Source organism: Ornithorhynchus anatinus, chromosome 20, assembly GCF_004115215.2.
Source record: "Ornithorhynchus anatinus isolate Pmale09 chromosome 20, mOrnAna1.pri.v4, whole genome shotgun sequence".
In the NCBI taxonomy this organism is placed as follows: domain Eukaryota; kingdom Metazoa; phylum Chordata; class Mammalia; order Monotremata; family Ornithorhynchidae; genus Ornithorhynchus; species Ornithorhynchus anatinus.
Genome location: NC_041747.1, coordinates 8,216,075 through 8,238,075, shown reverse-complemented (window position 1 = coordinate 8,238,075; position 22,001 = coordinate 8,216,075). Strand labels below are relative to the sequence as shown.

Here is a 22,001-nt window from a genome sequence, read left to right as displayed (position 1 = left end):
CAACTATTTTAATTTTAAATACAAAATTCCTAAAAAGGGCACTGGCAACTCATCAGTTGAAAAATTATAATTGATGTCACCAGTGTGTTGCCTCGGATGTAACTGAAATATGTCACTTTGGATGCTAAGAGTTTCTGGCATGACTGGATGAAAATGGAGGTCCTCCTCAATGTATGACAGACACCACTGTGGCCTCCTTCAAAGACATATTTGAGTTGCATCTCCTCCAGGAAGCCTTCCCTGACTGGGCCCTCATTTCCCCTACTCTTTGTCCCTTCTGCACCACCTATGCACTCGGATCTGTACCCTTTGAGCTCTATAGACTGTAAGCTCATTGTGGGCAGGTAACATATCTACCAATTCTGTTATATTGTACTCTCCCAAGTGCTTAGTACAATGCTCTGTACACAGTGCTCAGTAAATACGATTGAGAAAATCCATTAAAAAATATTCCCAATTTAAAATATTCCCAGAATCAAAAAGATGTACAGACATTTTAAAGCGAATTTAGTCGATTCCCCAAGAACACTAAATGTTATGGTTAGAATATCATTGGGAGTATCAGGGAATGTTTTTCTGACAAATTCTTCTGAAAAGGAAGACATACTGGGCTGTAAGCTCTCTGATGGCAGGGATCACATCTTCTAACTCTGAAACTCAAACAAGCACTTAGGACAGTGTTCTGCATAAAGTGCTCAATAAACATAGCTGATTAACTGATTTAGTGCTGAAAGTGCACACAGGTGGTAGATCAAGCCATCAAGCAATGGTATTTATCGAGCTCCTATTGTGTGCAGAGCACTGTACATGGCACTTGGGAGAGTACAAAAGATACATTCCCTGCCCACAAGGGACATGCAGTCTAGAGGAGACAGACATTAATATAAATACATGTAATATAATGTAATAGATTAGGTATTACAAAAGGGTTTTTCCTGAAAGCAGCGCTCAAGAATGTAACCCACTCATTATGTGAGAACTGACTGTATATGCCCCGAAAACTATAAATACAAGACTTAGTCACAGTGAAAACTCACACATTCAGTCAGACTAACTGACTTTTTCAGTTCCAATCATATTTTATATGCCTTAAGAAAGGCCCCCCAAATAATTGGGAACAACAGAGATGCCTTTATAAAAGATGCCTACTTTGAATAGCATATAACACATTTGTTAGTGCTCATGAAATAACCTATTCAGAATATTGTAGGTAGTGCTTAAATTAAAATGATACTTTGAATCACGGAACCAAAATATCTTAAACATTATTAATTTTATTATCCAATTTAGAGAAAACAAGATAAATAAAATATTCCATAAAAATTGACTAGTTTACTTTCCACATGAAACACTTCATGATAACATTCCACTGTGTACATGCCAGTGTAAGCTACAAGACTGAGCAACCTGTACTTCCTTTTTGGAGTAATGCAGGATGGATATCTTCATAAATATTTCTTGCATTTACTTTTGCTTTTTTACTTGCAAAAATGATACTTTCATAATTTCTGAAATATACATTCTATTATTTCTTACACTTAAAGCAATCAAAAACAATGATACTTTCACAAATTAAACAAGCCAGGGCAAATTTTACATGAGAGAAAAAAAAACCCAGCTGCCAATTACGTTGTCTCATTCCACAATTCGTATGAAAAGCACACTGTAAAACAAGACAGGACTGCACACTTAGCACAGTACCACGGTGCTTAAAAAAAACCAAAACCCACAAAATGGCAATTCATAACTCTGTACCTTTACGGAAACAAATTATCTTCTAAGAACTAAAATTTTCTTTCAAAATGTACTGAGTATCCAAACAGCCATTTAACATCAATCAAACCCATTGGTTTCCACTTATACAAACAGGAATCAGTCCCATTGTCATGGTTGTCAAATTATCACATCACAAAACACAACCTAACATTTTTAATTACAGTCTCTGATGTGGTATTTTAACATTCACAACATTCACAAGCACTTAGTAAAAACAGAGAATGGGGTTCTGATAGGTGAGGTGAAACTTTATTAGGATGATAAAGGCTTTTAACAGTGCAGGGGTGCAAGAATCCAGTACTACAGTATTCAGAAGATCTGCTGCTCAAATAGTATTTTTTCAAAACCAGTTGGAGGAGTATGATAGAACTCACTGAACTGACAATCCAAAATTGCACTGTCATCAACTATAGGATAGAAGCAGATTGAAAAATAGTTAGAAGAGAACACATTATAACACATCAGAAACACAACAGTCTACAAAATTGAGAAAAAGAATATTTTTCAGGATATAACACACTCCAGCACAGTCTAACACACACATAAAACAGAGGCCACAAATCAGTTTTAATTTGTAGAAAAAAACTTCTGGCACACGTAACAACAAACCAAATCACAGATCTCCAGCATACTGGGTGTTTCTCAAATTCTAATCTACAATATTGTCTAAATGTATATTCACAAATATATTCACAAATATACATTTAGACACCTAGTCGCCTCTCAATTCTCTGTAAAAAAAAGGGGGAACAGGACTTTAATGTCTGTCTTTTCAGCTAGACTGTGAGCTTATTGAAGACAGGAGACCATATCTTCCATGTCTAACGAACTCTCCCAAATGCTTAGTATACTGCTCTTCATTCAGTAGATGCTCAATAAACATAATTGACTCACTGGGCCAGGGGAAGTAAGAGTACATTAAATCCTGTACAGTCCAAAACCTCGTTTTGGACAATAGCTTCATCCTTCTGGCAAAGCTCCTAATGAGCAGCCAAACCTCCTCCCTCTCATTAAGCCCCACTTTTGGTAGAAAGCCTTTCAAACGCTGAAACAGTGAAAAGATGGCCAAACAGGAAGGAAACAGGCCTCGATAATCAGCAAACTGGAAAACCAGTTGCTGAAATATTGCAAGTTGATCTTCCTGTCTGGTCCTTTGATTCTGTTCAGCTATTTGAATCTGGTGGGAATGTAAGACCCGGAACCACTTTCCAACCACATTCTCCTTCTCACGTTTCTTTAATTTCTCCCTGCGGCAGTATTAAAGCCAAAGGAAGAAATTCAGTTGTCAAAGCGGTCATGGGTAACACCAACCATTGGGAACCATCAAAAAAGGTTCCAGATTCTGACCACAGCAATCTGCCCTTGCTCAGACCACCCCATCTCCTGCTACCTCACCTGCCAGGTTTCAAGTTGCTACCACCACCTGCTTCAACTTTAGATTCCCCGGCCCTCAGGGGTAATGCAGAAGGAATGCCCCCAGAGTGGGTAGCTGCTCACTGCACCCAGATCTGACCTACTCCTAGTTGTCCCCTGGTACGCTCCTTCTGGCTTGCCCACTAATGAAGAAGTTTTGTCAACGTCCTCCTGTTTACAGCAATGTATTTCTCAAAATTATATTGGCAATTAGAAATGCCCAGCTATGCACACACACACAATACAATCTTGAGCTGGCTATTTTAATGAAACAATTTATAAATGGTATTTAAAACAAAAATGTTTAGTATTGCACTGAATTATTTACAATCTCAACTGAGTCCAACACATCACATCTGCCAAGTTGGAATGATCTTAGAGTGCAAAAAGTACTCTGCTAATCATCGATCTTCTAAGTGATTTTCCAACATACCCAAGTTTATCTGGGATAACACCGAGAAAATTAAGTTTTACATGACAGGAATAGTTTCAGTACTGATTGGTTTGGGATTTAATTTTACGGTCTAGTCAGTGGCAAAGCTGAATGGGACAAATCCGTTTTAGGAGTGGATTTTGATCACCTAAATTGGCACGAGACAAACTAATAGTTGACGCTCAACCCTGTTTGTGTTCTGTTCGGGTAAGGGAATCATTTTGGAGACCTTTGTACTGTATCCCAACCTCAGAGTGCTCTGGGAGAATCCTGCTGTCAGCCTGTCTGATCTCACTGCATTCTGAGCTTTGCCCTTTCAGCTCTGTGCTGGGGATCTTTGTGGCAAAGTTTGGGCAGGTTGGCAGTGTTTGTGTGTGGGAGGGTGGGGGGTAGGGGTAGGGGGTAGAGAATCAAGAAGCAAGGACCTGACCTTTTTGGAAACAGCTGTCAGGTGGACTTCCACATCAGTCAGGTAGTAGCCATAACCACATAATACTTTGATCCCCCAACAATCAAGTAATGGTATTTATTGAGCACTTACTGTAAGCAGAGCACTGTACTAAGTGCTTGGGAAAGTACAATGCCCACCTATAAACAGAAATTAACAGACTCTTCATCCAATTAGTAAAAGAGAAAGAAATTAGTTAAATTTCCTTTGAGATGGACTGAAAATCAGGTTGCTTCTGATTGGTTTTACTTCCTGAAGACTTGGCCAATATTATGTATTAAAATACAGTAGTTCTTCCTACCGGAACATGGTGGAAGATTGGGGGGGGGGGGTGTCACAAAGTGCCATGAAATGACCTTGAATTGGCCCATTTATGTGATGTGGCTCTGGCAGGAGATGCTTTCAAGCAGATGGTATTGTGTTTCGGTATCAGAAACACTGTTTCAAGTTCACTAGCACTGGAGAGCCAACTCATTGTAAGTGTTTAAAGTTCACTGTTACCTAATATTTCCTGGAAACAGTGAACTTTAAGCCATAACAAATTACTTCTGTGGAAAATACTATTAGGCTGATACTGTGTTTCTGACAGAAATGAAGTATAGTCTGCTTGAACAAACTACAGGGGCGGTTGCTAAACCCCTCCGGACACTGTTTCAATCGTCTTCCCTCAGTGCCTAGTTGCCATTGCAACCATGTTGATACAATGCACTTTTTTAACCTAGAGGCTTTCTTGACTGCATGTGGATTTCTCGGTAGCCTCATTTTAAATATCTCAATCAAAGTCAGCATAAGGTTTGGTTGAGTCCTGGACAGTGGAAGCCAGGGGGACCCTCAGACCTAAATTTGCTCCAAGCAAACTATCACCTCAGTAAATTGTAGGCTCCTTGTGGGCAGCCAGGCATCAACCAACTCTGTTGTATTCTTTCCCAAGTGCTTAGTACAGTGCTCTGCACACAGTAAGTGCTCAATAAATACCACTGATTGATAGATAGAGTAACAGGAGGTGATACACCAGTCATAATGGGGATGCCTGGGAGATCTTTTGATGCTCAGTTAGCCAATGACAATTATATATAATTCTAATTATTTTAACAATGTCATCAAACAAGTATATTTGATTTTTCAAGTTAAATATTTTGATTTTCAAGTAATTTTCCTGCTCCTGCAGAATATGTAGGCCTTTGAAAAAATTACTTTTATCTTCTCCAAAGTGTAGGGAAAATATTCAATACAAATGTAACTTAAATACATATTTTTGGGATTCAAGAACAAATATTTCTGGGTTCATTTTCAAATCAAGTTAAAAAAAAAAAGAACCCAAAAAACCATTTAAATTCATCCCAAGGGGAAAAGAGACTGCTGACAACCGTAGCTAAAGAGAAAAATGAAAACTGCCACTATCCCAACCACATTGTTATACATGTTTTCTATCAATATGAGATTATTTCACACATCCCAGAGAGTAAGTCACCTATGACTAGTATCACCACACTTATTGGGAGGAACGGCTTTAACAATTTCCTATAAATTAGTTTTCATTATAGTCCCTAACAACCAAAAGACATTACACTTATGTGAGAGTTATACATCCATTTTAGAAGTTTGAAAGAGGGGAGGATGTCATGTTCCAAGATAGGGAAAAGAGTATTTACAAATGGAGGGGAAAGGTCCAAGTGATGGGTGGGGGAAGAGTACAGAGTGAGGGATAGTTAGAAGTTTGTGGAAGGAGACAACACCATGAAGTAGAGGGTAACTGAAGAAGAGAGCAGCATGGTCTAGAGGATAGATAGATCACGGGCCTGGGAGTCAGAAGGACCTGGGGTTCTAATCTTGGCTCCATCACTTGTCTGTTGTGTGACCTTGGGCAAGTCATTTACCTTCTCTGAACCTCAGTTCCCTCATCTGTAAAATGGGAATTAAGACTGTGAGCCCCATGTAGGACATAGATTGTGTCCAACCTGATTAGCTTATGTCTATCCCAATGCTTAAAACAGGGCCTGGCACGTAATACACTAAGTGCTTATTAATACCATAAATGCCATAAAAAAGAGAGCAGTCAGCTAAGCAGGAACCAGCTGTTGAAGAGCCTTGGAGAGCCTCTGCATTATGCCAGAACCAATGGGAACCACAGGAGATTCTTGAGGAGGGGGAATGATGTGGAATTTTTAGAAAAAGGACAAGGTGCTGCTGTCATTATGATAACCCAAAAATGGAAGAAATTAGAGGCCGAGGGATGTAGCATGGAGCAGAGATGGACGTCCTATGCCTATTCACCGCCACTATGCCTCTCACCAGGAGGTCTGAAAACCCCTCAGCCCAAGAGTGCCAACATCTCTCCCACCAGCTCTTGCAGTAGGAAGAGGATGTCTGAGGATGTAGTGAGAAGCAGCATGGCTTAGTGGAAAGAGCATGGGCTTGGGAGTCAGAGGTCGTGGGTTCTAATCCTGGATCTGCCACTTGTCAGCTGGGTGACTTTGGGCAAGTCACTTAGCTTCTCTGTGCCTGTTACCTCATCTGTAAAATGGGGATTAAGACTGTAAGCCCCATGAGGGACAACCTGCTTATCTTGTATCTACCCCAGCACTTACAACAGTGCTTGGCACATAGTAAAGGCTAAACAAATACCATAATAATAATAACAATTATGATTATCATCATCATCATTATTATGACCCCCAACATGGGATTAGTTGGCCTGTATAATCAAAAGTGAACTGAACTGGAACAATTTATAAAAGGTAGGAATTAACAAATGCATCTGTATCCCTCACTTTTGTTTACTGACACACACTGGACTTTAAGTTCCTTAAAAGCAAGGTCTGCATTTTTCCATTTCCTTTTAAAACTGCCCCCAGCGCCCAAATGGGGCTCTGGACACAATGAAAACTTAATCAGTGTTATTAAAGGATAGATAAACCATTAAGTTTTAAAGGCTAAACCTCAATTTAAACCAATAAGGGGATATGACTAAAATCAAGAAGAGGTCAAATTGTTACACTCCCCCCCCCCGCCTCCCTTAACACACTGGCCGTTACATATCATGGTTAATGACGCTCATGATTTGGCTCATGCGACTTCCCAACAAAATACTACTCTGAAATGAAGACAACAAACAAGGGTCATTAAGAAGTGAAGAATGGAAAAACTTCAAAAAAACTGGAATTCAAGCCGACGACCATTAATCTCTTTTTCTACTAACGTGTGAATTTTTTTCTCCTTGTCATCGTTTGAAAATGTCAACCGAAGTCACAGGAATGAAAATGACTAAAATATTGACGTTGACAATATAAACCAAAACTAATTTGGAGAACTGGGAAAAAAAAACCCGAAAACAAAAACTACTAAGCTCCCCCGCCAACCCAAAACATAAAAAACCCTAGCTAACTGAACCAAATTAGGCTATGGGGCTGCTTGAGCAGCAGGGAAACTGGGGAGAAGTGGGGTTCCATTAAGGGTGGAGGCTGTTGCTTCAATGCACCTATGCCATGAGTCATGCCTGCAAGGTCCCCCCACCCTGAATGTACAGTCAAGACCTGAGAGTTTCAGTTCAGGCAGGACACTGAGTCACAACTCCAGTGAGTTTGGGGAATGTGCTCTACTGTATACTATGTGTGGTATGTTAAAGAAAGGAAAGAAATAGGCCTTGGGATGAAGTTTTCTCATTTTTGTGGCTTTTTATCACAGCTTGAGGCACTGAATGGCCTTAACAGTATGTTCCTTCTTGTATCATAGTAGTAATAAACAGTGTTTTTTTTTTAACAAGGTGGGAAATTAAAGACTACTTCAGAGTAAATATTATTCGTACACTAAACCACCCTGCTGAACTATCATAATCCATACCTAGTTGATTCATGTATTTTATGTAATGAACTGTAACAATTCAGAGTGAGAAACGTCCACTTTAATTATAGATAGCTCAGAAATAATAAAATGACGCCCAATACACGCACACACCCCCTTAGGATGGTCAGTTGTTAACAAGGTACTTTTAAATTACAGTTTGGATAAAATACTATAAAAATTTAAATCCATTAGAACTACTGAAACTTATGAGAGCAGATCAAATTTCTATAGTGTAAGTTTTGCTCTTGAAACCGAAGACTACAACAGAACTTCAGACATAATTAAATTGAAGTAAAACTACTCTAATAAGTAAAATATCCTTTTGAAGCATTTTCTACCTGTAAAACTGACTGTTTTTCACATTAAGAGGACATTTTCTCTTTAGTATTTGATGAATCCAAAGGTGTCATTTATATACGAATTCTAAAACACAGATTTGGATTTCTTGACCTAAAGGCAATAAAGTTATATTTAAGAATAGCTTTAACATGCATTTTGCATAACTTTAAATAAATGTAGAAAACAGCTGCTATGTTTTTTTCATGGAAATGACCGGTTTTTTTTTTAAATGTAGTCGAGATTTCATCATAATTTATGCTCAGTCAACTTGATGGTCAGGAGTCCTCTTTATAACTGGTGTGTAAAACTTGTTTGTAACCAGCTAAAACTGGTCCCACCTTCTGTATGGAACACAAAGTTAGGAAGGGCCGGAGACAGGATGGGGTGGGAAAGCTGCAACTTGGGATGGTGCAAGAAAGCCTTTCAAAGCAAGCAGCAGCTGCCTTTGCTCACTCACCAAAAGATGCTGTCTGAGAAAGATGAATGTGGCTTTTTGCATGCTCAGGAGACTCTAGAATGGAAATGTCCCCTCTTCCACAAGTAGGCAAGCTCTGCTGAATTATACCATTTATTTAAAATTAGTTCATAAACAAACAAATCTGGGGCCTTCCATTTTGGCAGGTGATCTTAAAAATAGGCTTCTAGTCTGCCAAGGAGCTGGATGAGCCATTAACTCACAACAGTTCTCAGGCTAACTCCAATCTGTTTTTTTACCAATGACCTATTTCTTGACAGCATGTGCTTCGCTGCCACACCCATCATGCCCATTCCAACTGTACAACGAAAGACGGGGAATTACATTTCAAGTTCTGACAATTAAATTTTGCTTAAATCTCAAAACTGAAGTCAAGTAGTTGGCAAATATCGGGTTTGGGATAGCTTGTGTGTTTGTGTCATGCTTGGTTTAGGAAATATGCAGTATAAATTCCCCTTCTAATTCAAGTTGATTAGAAAATGTGCACAATAGCTTTATAATAGTCCAACCGAGAATTGTGGTGAAATGTTTGCAAAAGTAGCTCTGGACCCTCACAGGGCCAACAAAACCTGGCCCTTGGACCTGCTTCTTAGTCTCCAGAGTTGGCATGCCCTAAGGAAACCACGGGGTGGAGATGACGAAAGAGAAGGAGAGAGTTTAAGATGCCCAGGAAAGTGATGGAGAAAACCAGCAGAGCTTATCGAGGTGTGGGGCAAAGAGAATGAGCAGAGGTTGGTGATGTGTAACAACTGTAGCACAAGTCTAATCTCTTTTGGTGGCAAAAGGAGAGGCAGATAGGGTTAAGAGACCAAAACACCGCCATAGTCTTTCAAAATACGTACATCAAATAAAAACAAAAATCTATCTCCTTACCACTTAAAAACCCTAGACTTGTGTCGCATTCTGACAATTCAGGAGGCAGATATAGCTGCCACGCAGCACTGTTGTTTTGAGAAATGGCCAGGGGAGGGAGTTGGGGGAAAGGACGGTTTTAGGCTAAAATAAATGATCTATGTCCTATGAATAAGGCTTACTGTGAGTCCCAGAGCATCTTTTGCTTCCATTAATGAAAGTGAACAGAGAGGAATTTCTGCAGATTTACCTGAAAGCTATTTACATGGTGGGGGGCAGAGGGAGAAGGAGAGAGAAACACACTACCTTATCCACGTTTGGTTCTCTAATTTCTACAGTGGTGAATTGAATTGAAGCACTATGGTTTAGAGGAAACTAAACTCTTCCTATCAGAGACAAATTATGTATCGATTCTTCTTGAGCAGTCCTCTATGGCCATGGTCAAAAGACTTGGATCAGTAGTGCTATGGGCACAAAGCATGTGCTTGGCAAACCAGCTGAGACAATCTACCAGAACCTGTTCCTAAACGTTTCAAAGGCACCACCTTCCAATTAGGCTTTAGAATTTGGGCCCGGGCACCTGTGTAAAGAAAACTTTCATTGCAAAAGTCACACCCCATTTTCTAGAAAATGAGATGACTGAGAATTTAACAGTTTTATTTGTTCCCATCCCAATTATCAAAAACTACAATACCTCTTATATGTAGACTCTTAAATAACAAAAATAGTAATAATTGTGATATTTATTAAGTGTTTACTACGTGTCAAGCACTGTACGAAGTACTTGGGTGAATACAAGCAAATCAGGTTGGACACAGTCCCTGTCCCACAAGGGGCTCACAGTCTCAATCCTCATTTTACAGATGAGGTAACTGAGGCACCGAGAAGTAAAGTGGCTTGCCCAAGGTCACACAGCAGACATGAGGAGGGGCCAGGATTAAAACCCATGATCTTCCTACTCCCAGACCAGTGCTCTATCCACCATACCATGCTGCTTAAATCAACTGTTAGAGGACTCTAGCTGGTTTGCCTCACCTTTAGAATACTCATAAACTCTACTTTAGAATATGCACTGACAGATTTTGATTGCCATACTGACCCAATAGAAAGAAAAAACTATCAAATCTCTCAGATGACAAACTATCTTGCTGAAAAGTGCAGATCAAGAGAAGCCTATTTATTTATAATGGATTAAATTGAGAGTACATAGGTTACAGAATCATCAGAAATTACAATAAGAAGTTTTCAACTTACCGTAAACGACAGGGTACACCGTCCCTCTTATCCCTGATGCAGGACAGTGCATATTATTCCCATTCAAATATACATTTAACTCTACATGGTCATATGTAATACCCTATGAAGAAAAATGAAACATTTCAACACAACTGCCAAAGCTGACATGCATTACAGAGCCAAAACATTTTCCTTTTAAGGTTCATCAAGCAGAAAACTCTGGAGGGCTGGGGGTCATTTCTCGACATTAAAAAAACTGACCTCTGAAAAAACACTCACTATACCTTTTGTTGATAGGGCAAAGTAACACAGAAAGCTGGAAAACAAAGTCACTTGGGGGAAGACTTGGTTATCACAAATATTTTTGGGAGAGGTATATTTTTGGAAGACTGGAAAGTAAGTGTGTATGTGTTCAAATTATCTGCTGTTGATTAGATGAAACAGTCAGTTAAAAATTCCAGATAATTTTAACAGGACCAAATAAAAGACAGCTGTTTAAATCCGTACAGCATCATAACTTGGAGGGCTTGTTCCCCACCCCCTCAAAAAAAAAAAAAGATTTAAATTACAGATAAGACCAGAAGTGGGTGGCTAGCTCATCCTGAAAACCATTACTCTTTAGGCATAAGATCTTACCTTCTCTGGATAAAAAATGTGATTGATAGAACCAGCTGCCTGAAATTATTTTCAGTTTCAGGGATTTTTACTGATGCAATCTAATTCCAGGTACACTGGCATTCATGCTCAAGCCCCTTTCTGTCTTTATTTCAAACATGTAAGTCGCTCTAAAATAGGACCTACGGTTTCACTGAATACTCACTAAACAAAGGTTTTTGGGGGTAACATTTTTCAGGAAAAAATACTGGTTCTGATTTAAATATGGTAAGGAAAAGTCCAACACTAAGCATCTAATGGATGTTACTGGTTCCTAGCAGTTTAATTAGAACACACATTAGGGGGGCACCTTTCTAGTTCCCCTTCTGAATCTGCCCTGGGAACCCTGGTTTAATGACAACAATAATGTTATTAATAACAAATGTGGTATTTTTTTTAAGTTGAATTTAACTTATAACAACATACAGAATACACCAAAGAAAAAAGGACAATGAGATGCAGAAGAGACACAGATCAGGTTTACTTGTTAGTCATAGAATTCATTAAGGACTCTGGAGTAGATGAAACAGAACAGATAAGGAAAGTCCCTGTTCCCCAAGGGTTCACACTCTAGTTGGGGGGTTGAAAAAGGCTTAGACCATGAGACCTATGTTGGGCAGGGACTGTGTTCAATCTGATTACCTTGCATCTACCCCAGCACTTAGTACAGTGGTAGGTACAAAGTAAGCTCTGAACAAGTACCATAATTAATGGATTACAAACAGCAAAGCCAAAAAGGCAATACTGAGACTATTTGCAGTTTTCTTAACCACAAAAATCTCTACTGTGATCCTATTCACAGTTGATGGCAACATATTTTGCTATGGGACATGCAAAATGTAGTGAGCCCCCACGGAGAGGGAGATGATGGACTCCTCTTCCATGCTTTCCTACCTTGGCTCAGTATTCTTGTGAGACAGATTCACTGCATTTACTTCCCAACTGTGTCCTATGGCTATGGTTCTGGCGGTCCTCATCCCCACAAAAATCCCTACGAGATCTGTATTTCTTTCCTGCTCGGTAGCCCTGCCTGAGCCAAACCTCAGAGAAACTAATGATGATTCTCACAGGTGTGAGAAAAGAAGCCCCTTTTTCCATCTGGCTTTATTTAACAGTTTGTCGATGAGACAGTAAAACTAATAAGAATAGTAGCATGATAAGCACTTTCTATGTGCCGAGCACTGGGTTAGATATAAAATTATTAAGTTGGACACAACCCTGGCCTGCATGAGGCTCCCAATCAAAGGAAGAGGAGAATAGTCACTGACTGAATCCTCATTTTATAAACGAGGAAATGGAGACATGAAAGTTAAGTGACTTGCCCAAGGACACACAGCTAATTAAGTGGTGGAGCCAGGTCAAGTATAAGTCTTTTTTTTGACTCATGACCGGACTGAAAGACAAAAGAAACAACCAACACATTTTCATTAGCCTAGAACTTCAGTCTATTTTCTCTATGATAAAGACAGGACTTTAATAAATATTAGACATATTTGGGTTACAAAGACGAAGGTAGGTAATAAGTACCACATGCTATACTTTGCTTATGCCTTGACCTTTCATTCAGTTTATTAAGTCTCTCAGTTTCTGATTTTAGGGTGGTGCCTAACTGATAATGAGGTTTAATTCCGTTCATCAGTCAGTTTAGCTTCAGAACATGAATTTCAGGAGGGCAAGGCATATTTAAAGATAAGGTTCAAAACTCAACAAAGCAAAATATTTATTTGGCTCTTCCTAGATTTTATTAGTAGCAGTAAATAATTTTATAATCATATTTGATAATCGCATTTGTTTAGCGCTTACTATATGCCAAGCACTGGAATAAATAGAAGATAATCAGGTCAGGCACAGACCTGATACCACATGGCACAGGTCTGCAGTCAGAGGGAGAACATGCATTTAATCCCAATTTTACAGATAAGGAAATTGAGGTACAGAGAAGTTAACACACTCGCCCAATGCCACACGGCAGGCAAATGGCAGAACTGCAATTAGAACCCAAGTCAGAGGTCCCAGGTCTGTGCTCTTTCCACTAGGCCATGCTAATTTCATGGTTTAAACAAACTGACAGCCTCTATTTACCTTTAATGTTCTCTCACCAAGAAACAGCTCATTGAAAAGGAAGTTCCATGCTAGGGACATCAGTTAAAGATGGAAATGGGCCAAATCACATCATGCACTGTGATATTTAAATAGGCTGAAAAAAAGTTGGTCTTCACAAAAGACTATATATCTCCTTTCAGTTTGGAATGAATTTTTAATCAAGCTTTACAAAATACATTTAGATTAATGAAGTCTTATAAATGCAAAGTCTTCGGTCCCAAGACTTTAAGTATCAGCCGAGGACATGAGGGAGGGAACAATAATGCCCTCTCGAAGCATCTGGATGCTTATCCTAAACTCCTATTTTACTCTGACAGCTGTCAATCATAAATGGGCTTCACCCAACTTCTGAGAGTCACTTGGTCCTTGCTGAAGAAGAAAGACCCTGCTATGACCCTTGCCTTATTCCTCCTACTTGCCTATCAGACAAGGAAAGAATAATTTATACAAAATTATTTGTGAGTACAAAAGCCAACTAAATGTACATATATGTATTTGTGTATGTGCGTATGTGTGCTTAGTACTCACAAGGAATACTACCACCAATGGGTGTGGTATGCTAGAAAGGCCCACATCACTGACCACAATGCACACCCATAAAGACTGCCTTGCCTTGTGCTTTCATGTTACTTGTAAGCCAATAGTGACCTTAAACTCTGCGTTGGTGGAGGAGCCCCTGATCTGCAAGTCAATCTGTTCTGCCAGATGATCTGCCACTTGTTCCAAATTTCTATAGTTATGTTGGGCTTTCAGACAAATTTTGCACTGCAAGAAGTATTGAGAAGTGGTTAGCTGGAAGAGAAACCGGCAACAAGCACAAAAATTTGACATTACATTTTTACCAAAGAAGCTTTTGGAAGACAGTCAGAGAAGTGTCCTTGGAGGCATGCAACAAGGAGGCTAGTGGTTAGCCTTAATAGTAAATGGGTCAGCCATACCCTTGCCCTCTACTCAAAAAAGATTATTCAGCTAAGATTCTTCTTAGCTCATTTCTTCTTACATAGTCCTGAAAAGCCAAATGAAGGAAGGTTTTGGAGGGGATGACAAGTCAAAATGGACCAGCTCCTTTGGACAAATGTGTAACTATGCCACATATTCAAAAAGACTACACCAGATTAAATACATTCTTGACCACTTGGACTTGGGGCACAACCTAATTCATTTACTAGACCTAAACTTCTTAAATTCTGCTTTTCAACTGTGCAAGCTCTTGATGTCACATAAATGGGGCATTCTTTTAAACAATAATAACAACTGGCATTTGCTTCATGTTTACTCTGTGCGAAGCACTGCACTAAGCGCTGGGATAATCATTCTAAGGAATGATAGTTCTCAGGCCGAAAATGCACCAGTCTGGCGGCCCCCACTTAAATATTCTAGCAATCAAACTTGCATTGCAGAAACAAAACAATCTATGTTGAAAGCAATTAAAGTAGAATACTCATTTTAAAACAAGTCCACGAGGACACTCACCACCACATCTCCCTCCTGGGGAAGGCTGTTTGCTGGCAGTCTGCTCTTCTCCTCATTGTTGTGGTAGAGGGCTCCATCATTCCTCATCACAAGACTATGTACATCTCGGCCAAGAGGAATCTGATTCAAGTTAACTTTCTGAGTTGCAACTCCAATACCCCAGATTCCTGAAAACGTCACAGTGAACAATATTATGTCTCGCTTTGGAATTACATCAATAATTTGAAGAAGATAAATCTGAGGGCTGAGAACACAAACAGAAGCACCAGACAATCATAAACTTAGTTTGAAAGAATATGTAAACAGTTTTACCAGAATTTGTGTTTTTACTACACACTCTGGAAGGACTCTGTGGGGGAGTGTGAGGGAATTGGGGATCATTTTTCTGACAACGCACATTTTTTCTGGAGAGAATGAGGTCCAATGTGGAAAACCTGGTTATACGCACTGGCACTCAAGGAGTAAATTCTACCACCACCATTTCTCCTTACACTGGGTTTTTCAAGAGTGATCTCCTGTGCTATAGGAGAACTGACTGCACTGAGAAACCCTGAGTCAAAGCAGAAGTGTAGTCCAATCCCTGGGAAGAATAAAGTGCTGACGTGGGCTCTTCTGAAAGCCCCATCAATAACATTTTCCCAAATCACTTGGAATGTGTTAACAGAAGACAAGAACCAAGGAAAACTCCATAGCACTACTCTGATAGCAGTCCACTCTTTTAAGACTGAAAGCAATGGAAATTGAGGTATAAATCCACTGAAAAACACATTAACAAGTCCTCCTTATGATTCCATGACTCCAAGATCAACACCATTCATTTGCTGTATGAGTGTTGGGCTTCCCTGCACAACACTGGTATAAAATGCTGTTTCAAGGTGGTCGAACCTAGGCTTAACAATCACCTGACTGAAACTGGTAATTCAGAACTTCTGAAAATGTTTAATTGGCCCTCAATCAAGGAGAACAGAGTGGGGTCTCAGTACTGTACCTGGTAAGCAACTACTCGAATAGGTAAATGTAATTAGGTATTTGCACAGTATTCGCAGAGGGTTGGTTAGAAAACCCCCACCAAGTGAGGTGGAACCAAGAATACCATCTGTGCCCGACAGTCAAAGTATCTTCAGTAGCTCTAGTCACCTGGGCTTTCCAGGGGGGTGACCGGCCTGCCACTGAAGAGGGAGATTTGCGGCTGCTAGCAATCAAAGAAACAACAGAGGCTGGGGGCAGAGTCGGAGCCTGCTGCCACTCTTAGTGGGCTTCAATTAATAGCAGGCAGGCAAAATTGTGTGTGTGTGATGGCAGGAATCTGAGAATGGCAAGGGACTACTGTGTTTACAGAGTTCTACTCACCTGTGGACTGGATTTTAAACTCAAAATAGCTTTTGTTCTGATGCAAGGGTGCATTGGCTAAGCAACCGCCTGTCCCGCATATTCTTCTTCCGTTTTTGACAATGACAACGTCGGTTCCTAAACAAAAATGCAACCTTCTATTGTCAAAGCTATTAAAAACTTTACACAACAAAACTGCCATTTCACCTTCATCTCTTTGGGATGTGGTATAATATTTGAAAGAAAACACCAATACTATGCTAACATCACCTCTCCATGTATTGATTTCATTCAGGTTTATGTTGTTTTTTACAGAAACAAGATTATCAAATTTGTGGCACTCATGGATCCCATGCTCAATTCAGTCCATCGTTAATAATTACTGGGCATTAGTTTTATGGTGAGAACTTTATTGAGTAGGTTATGTGTTGGGGAAAGAAGAAAGAAAATATATAGGGACCTTGCTTCCTAAAAGTTTATAATCTAATCAGAGAAAAAGAACAAATACACAAAGAAATGTAATGCACAAATGTCAAAAACATAGAGCTCTATGAAAAGAAATATAAACACCCTAATGACAGAGACAAGTAAATATATAGACATATATATTGTAGATGCAAACCAAATGTGCTGTGGGAATGGAGTACTAGAGTTAGAAGGGAAGGCTCTAGAGAGAAGCTTTTTCAAAGCAATTTAAGAAAACTACTGGAAACACTAAAAGTCATATAGTACACTGCATGTCACATTTTTGTACTATTTGTACACTGCACCTTTCACTACTTTTGATCTAATAAAATAAATGGAGCCAAAATATATCAAAGCATTATTATGTAAAAAAAGATTCCATTTACAAACAATAAGTATGCCGGGGTTGATATTGAACACTAAAATATGTTTATGTTTACAGATTTAAATCTCCTGACAAGCAATACAAGCTAATACTAGTTTAAATCCTAGTATTTAAAGACAGAAATTTAAAGATTGAGATCTACTGTTAATCATAGAATATGGCAATTCAGAATACTGTAGTGCAATAGTTCACTGCACAGAGGAAGGTGCAATGGAGAAGCAGCATGACTTAATAGAAAGAGCATGGGGCTGAGAGTCAGCGGATGGGTTCTAATCCTGGTTCTGCCTGCTGTGGGACCCTGAATAAATCACTTAACTTTTCTGTGCCTCACTTTCCACAACTGGGGATTAAGCACCCACTCTCCCTCCTACTTAGATTGTGAGTGCCATGTGGGACAGGGACTGTGTCCAATCTGATTAGCTTGTATCTACCCCATTGCTTACAACAGTGCCTGGCATATAAGTCCGAAACAAATGCCACAAAAATAAATAAATGAGAGCAGGGCACGGTAGGAAAACAGTGCCAATGACTAAACAGTGGCATTCCTCTCCCCAAGTCATTACTCATTAATTAATACCTCGATAAAGGTGAGTGGGGCAGCAAGATTACTGGAGAGCCAGCGGCACACATTTTGCTGTAATCAGAGTCTTGAAACCCTGACTTTCAACTCATGAAATTCTTTCTGCTGTCCCAAATATTTCCATCAGCATCAAAAGAATGTCATCACCATCAGAAAGTATAAAGGCTGAAGACGATCAGATATGAGCAAGATTTGCCTGATTGAAACAGATGATGAGCTTTATTATGGTAATAATAATAATAATAATGTTGGTATTTGTTAAGCGCTAACTATGTGCAGAGCACTGTTCTAAGCGCTGGGGTAGACACAGGGGAATCAGGTTGTCCCACGTGGGGCTCACAGTCTTCATCCCCATTTTACAGATGAGGGAACTGAGGCACAGAGAAGTTAAGTGACTTGCCCAATTTGTTAGGCACTTACTATGTGACAAACACGGTCCTATTTGACTAATACCACACCCTTTAGTTATCTCCTGAATAAACACCTCTCTGTTGGTTTCAAGGCAGTCCATAATTAAGTTCTGTTCTACCAGTTACACTCCCTTCCCTGTTGAGATCCACTTAGACTCTGAGCCCCATGCAGGACAGGGATTGTGTCCAACCTGATTAACTTTTATCTACCCCAGTGCTTAAAACAGTGCTTGGCACATAGTAAGTGCTTAACAAATACCATTTAAAAAACAATAAAAGGGCACCTCAAGACTGCAAACTTGGTGGTGCAGACGGGAATGGAATAGCAGCATGGCAGGGGAGAGGAGAGGGCAGGGACTCATATCTGATTTTATTGCAAGGTCCCTTGCAATATTGAGTAAGAGCTCAATACTGGTGATGCTGCTGAAGAGGAAGAACTGTACTCTCCCAAGCACTTAGTGCTCTGCACACAGTAAGTACTCAATAAACGCAAGTGAACGAATGAAACAATGGGAGAGGAGACCTGGGGGAGAATGTCCGAGCTGTGACTTCATTCTGCTTATTTTCTGGTAGCAATCGGAGCAGTCCTAAAGGCAATGAAATATGGGGGCTGAACTGAGAGGGGAGATATCAAAGGATTCAAGGATTTGATTTTTTTTAAACTGTTGGTGTTCCGCAAGAACTTGGCAACACCATCCATGCTGCTGCTACTACTATAAAAATCATAGCTGTTTCTATTGACTCCATTGTATTAGCCCCAGTGCTCAGTACAGTGCTCTGCACAGAATAAGTACTCAGTAAAAACTACTGATTGATTGATGGACTCATATTCACTTCAGTCCTCTGAAGCATTCCCAGGGCTATTTGTATCCTGGTTTGAAAACCCTGAAATACTAATTCTTCCAGGTGAAATTATCTTCATCCTATTCACCAAAATTCACCCCTCCCTTCTTTCAAAACTGCTAAAAATCCATCCTCTCCCATAAAGTATGCCCAGACTTCCCAACCTGACTTAGCATTTAATTTATTCCAGATATTCAGATCTGAGATTCATACAAGTGCTAAAAATTAAGTTTCTTTTGTTTGTGCTCTTACACGTTTTATGTTCTTAAGCTCTGTCACTGGTACTTTGTCTCCCTGCATATTTGTATTTGTACTGCTTCCCTCATTAAATTATACACTGGAGGGCAGGGATGGAATCCTATTCTTCCATTGTAATTCTCCTCTGGGGAAGAAATTCAAGTCATAATGTTGAATAATAGCCTGGAAGGGCAGGACTGATGCCACTGATTTTCCAGGAGTGGGAGATGGGCTGGGAGGGGTGGAAAAAAAGGGTCAGAAGAGAGGTTTTTTTGGGTGGAAGGGAGGAAATGGACAATGGAGTTGGGGACCCAAGGATGTGAAATTCAGTATTGACAGGGAAAAATAATATGGAGAGGTGCTAGAATGGACTTTCAGAAGGAATATGTTAGTTGAATAAGTAGGTGAGAAACATGAATATCCTTCTGGTTGCATCAATTTCATCTGCTTTAAGGTGGTAAAAACCAGAGGAAAAGACTGCATTTCAAAATAGAAGGGCAGGGATTGTCATTCTTTATTGTTGTACTGTACTTTCCCAAGCGCTTAGTACAGTGGTCTGTACACAGTAAACGTTTAATAAATAAATACAATTGAATGAATTCTCAAGGAGGCAAACAAGTTCTACCTTGGCCACTTTCAACTTGGGGTGGTGAAACAATCCTGGCTGTTTCCCTGTGAGTTTTCTACGCACCTTGGGGTGAAGGGAACAAAAATCGTGCAGCCCACAAATGTGTACGACTAAGATGAAGCTGCTTTAGGGAAGGAGCACGACTCTGGCTCAAGGGAATTTTTGAGTGGCTTTCGATTTTAGCAAAATAGGAAGGGCAACCAGAGCAGGTCACTCCCATTACAATTACTTTGATGAAGCCCCAAAGAATATCCCCCAGGTTAGGGAGAATTGCCCAGGAGCTCCAAGTAGTCGTGAGAGGGGAAATTCCCAAGGAAAAAACCATGGAATGCTTCAGGGGATGGAGTAATGAACATTGGCACTTGAGTATTTATTCTTTGCAGAGCAATGCACTAAGCATCAGGGCTAATTCAAACTATTTACATCAAGGAAACACCAGGAAGGGAAGTGGGAGAAAGAGGCACACCCTTTATCTGAAGGCAGATAAGAAGATGGCTAAGAGACCCAAGAAGTAGTATTGCCTAATGGAAAAAACACGGGTCTGGGAGTCAGGAGACCTGGCTTCCACTCATTCATTCAATAGTATTTATTGAGCGCTTACTATGTGCAGAGCACTGTACTAAACGCTTGGAATGTACAATTCGGCCACAGATAAGAGACAATCCCTGCCCAATGCCGGGCTCACAGGCCAATCGACTCCCGGATCTCTCGATTGCCTGTGCGTGACCTTTGACAAGTCACCATTTCGCTGGGCCTCAGTCTCCTCATCTGTAAACTGGGGGGGCTAAAGCCCCTTTCCCTTCGGCGTTAGAGCTCCACCGTGGGACTGTGATGCATCTCAAATGGGTGCCCTGACTCTAATCCAGCGCTTCGCAGAGTGTTCGGTGCACAGGAAAATACCAGAGTTGTTATTGTGAAAATAGGTGAGAGCGCAGTACCTGCTCTCTTTTCCCTGGGACTGAAGTGGGACTTAGTGAGAGGTGCAGAACGGGTGTGTAAGGGGCGGGGAAAGGAGGGGGAAGAGATAATAATGTTGGTAATAATGTTGGTATTTGTTAAGCGCTTACTATGTGCCGAGCACTGTTCTAAGCACTGGGGTAGACACAGGGAATCAGGTTGTCCCACTTGGGGCTCACGGTCTTAATCCCCATTTTACAGATGAGGTAACTGAGGCACCGAGAAGTTAAGTGACTTGCCCAAAGTCACACAGCTGACAAATGGCCTAGCCGGGATCTGAACCCATGACTTCTGACTCCAAAGCCCGCGCTCTTTCCACTGAGCCATGTTGCTTCTCTGCAACACAGGCCTGCCAGTCAGCAGGTCATGAGTTCTAATCCCGCCTCCACCACTTCCCTGATGGGTGACCTGAGGCAAGCCACTTCACTTCTATTTGCAGCAGCGTGGCTCAGTGGAAAGAGCCCGGGCTTGGGAGTCACAGGTCATGGGTTCTAATCCCGCCTCCGCCGCTTGCCAGCTGTGTGACTTTGGGCAAATCACCTAACTCCTCTGTGCCTCGGGTTCCCTCCTCTGTAAAACGGGGATGAAAACTGCGCGCCCCACGTGGGACAACCTGATCACCTTGTAATCCCCCCCAGCGCTTAGAACGGTGCTTCGCAATACTAAGCGCTTAACAAATACCACCATTTATTTTTCCTCCGCGCCTCGCCTCTAAAATGGGGATTGAGGCTGGGAGCCCCTGGCGGGGCGGGGGCCTCGTCCGGCCCGATTTCCCTGGGTCCACCCCCAGCGCTTAGCACAGTGCCCGGCCCAGAGTGAGAGCTTAGCCGCTGCCCTGACAAGCGCGAGGGAGCCCCGGCTCTTCGGGGCCCCTGCCGCCGGGGTGGAGGCTTACCCATATGCTGCGTGTCCAGCTGCACCGCCGGCATCTCCTTCAGGGGGATGTGTCCGGGGCCGCCGTCCCGGCACCAGCGCAGGCAGCAGAAGACGGAGCCCGCCATCATGGCGCCGCCGCCGCCCGCTCCCTCCCCCCGCCCTCACCACGGCCCGCCCGCACAGCGCCCCCTGCCCACCCGGAGGACCCAGCGCAGCCAATCCCGGGGCTGCGCCTGCGCACCTCGC

The 22,001-nt window shown here is 41.1% G+C and overlaps 1 protein-coding gene across 2 annotated transcripts; it reads right to left on the bottom strand.

Annotated features, from left to right (window-relative positions):
- Nucleotides 1–1,254: 1,254 nt before the first annotated feature.
- Nucleotides 1,255–21,917, bottom strand: SPRYD7 (SPRY domain containing 7). 2 transcript variants are annotated; one of them, XM_003430831.4, is made up of 5 exons: nt 21,775–21,914; nt 16,396–16,512; nt 15,046–15,212; nt 10,834–10,936; nt 1,255–2,183 (listed from the first exon to the last, which is right to left on the bottom strand). In XM_003430831.4, the coding sequence occupies exons 1-5, from the start codon at nt 21,881–21,883 to the stop codon at nt 2,086–2,088; spliced, it is 594 nt and encodes a 197-aa protein (XP_003430879.1). In that variant the 5' UTR covers nt 21,884–21,914; the 3' UTR covers nt 1,255–2,085. The 2 variants fall into 2 exon arrangements, with proteins under 2 accessions (XP_003430879.1, XP_028903616.1); XM_029047783.2 differs by lacking the exon at nt 1,255–2,183 and adding an exon at nt 7,950–8,363 and having other exon boundaries at nt 21,775–21,917.
- Nucleotides 21,918–22,001: the final 84 nt, after the last annotated feature.

Excerpts from the sequence above, each read along its gene's own strand:
- SPRYD7 (XM_003430831.4), bottom strand. The coding sequence starts at position 21,883 with ATGATGGCGGGCTCCGTCTTCTGCTGCCTGCGCTGGTGCCGGGACGGC. Across the intron at positions 10,937-15,045 it reads CCCAGGAGGGAGATGTGGTG|GGTATTACATATGACCATGT; the intron begins GTGAGTGTCCTC and ends TTTTCTTCATAG. Across the intron at positions 2,184-10,833 it reads GGTGTACCCTGTCGTTTACG|TTGATGACAGTGCAATTTTG; the intron begins GTAAGTTGAAAA and ends TCTATCCTATAG.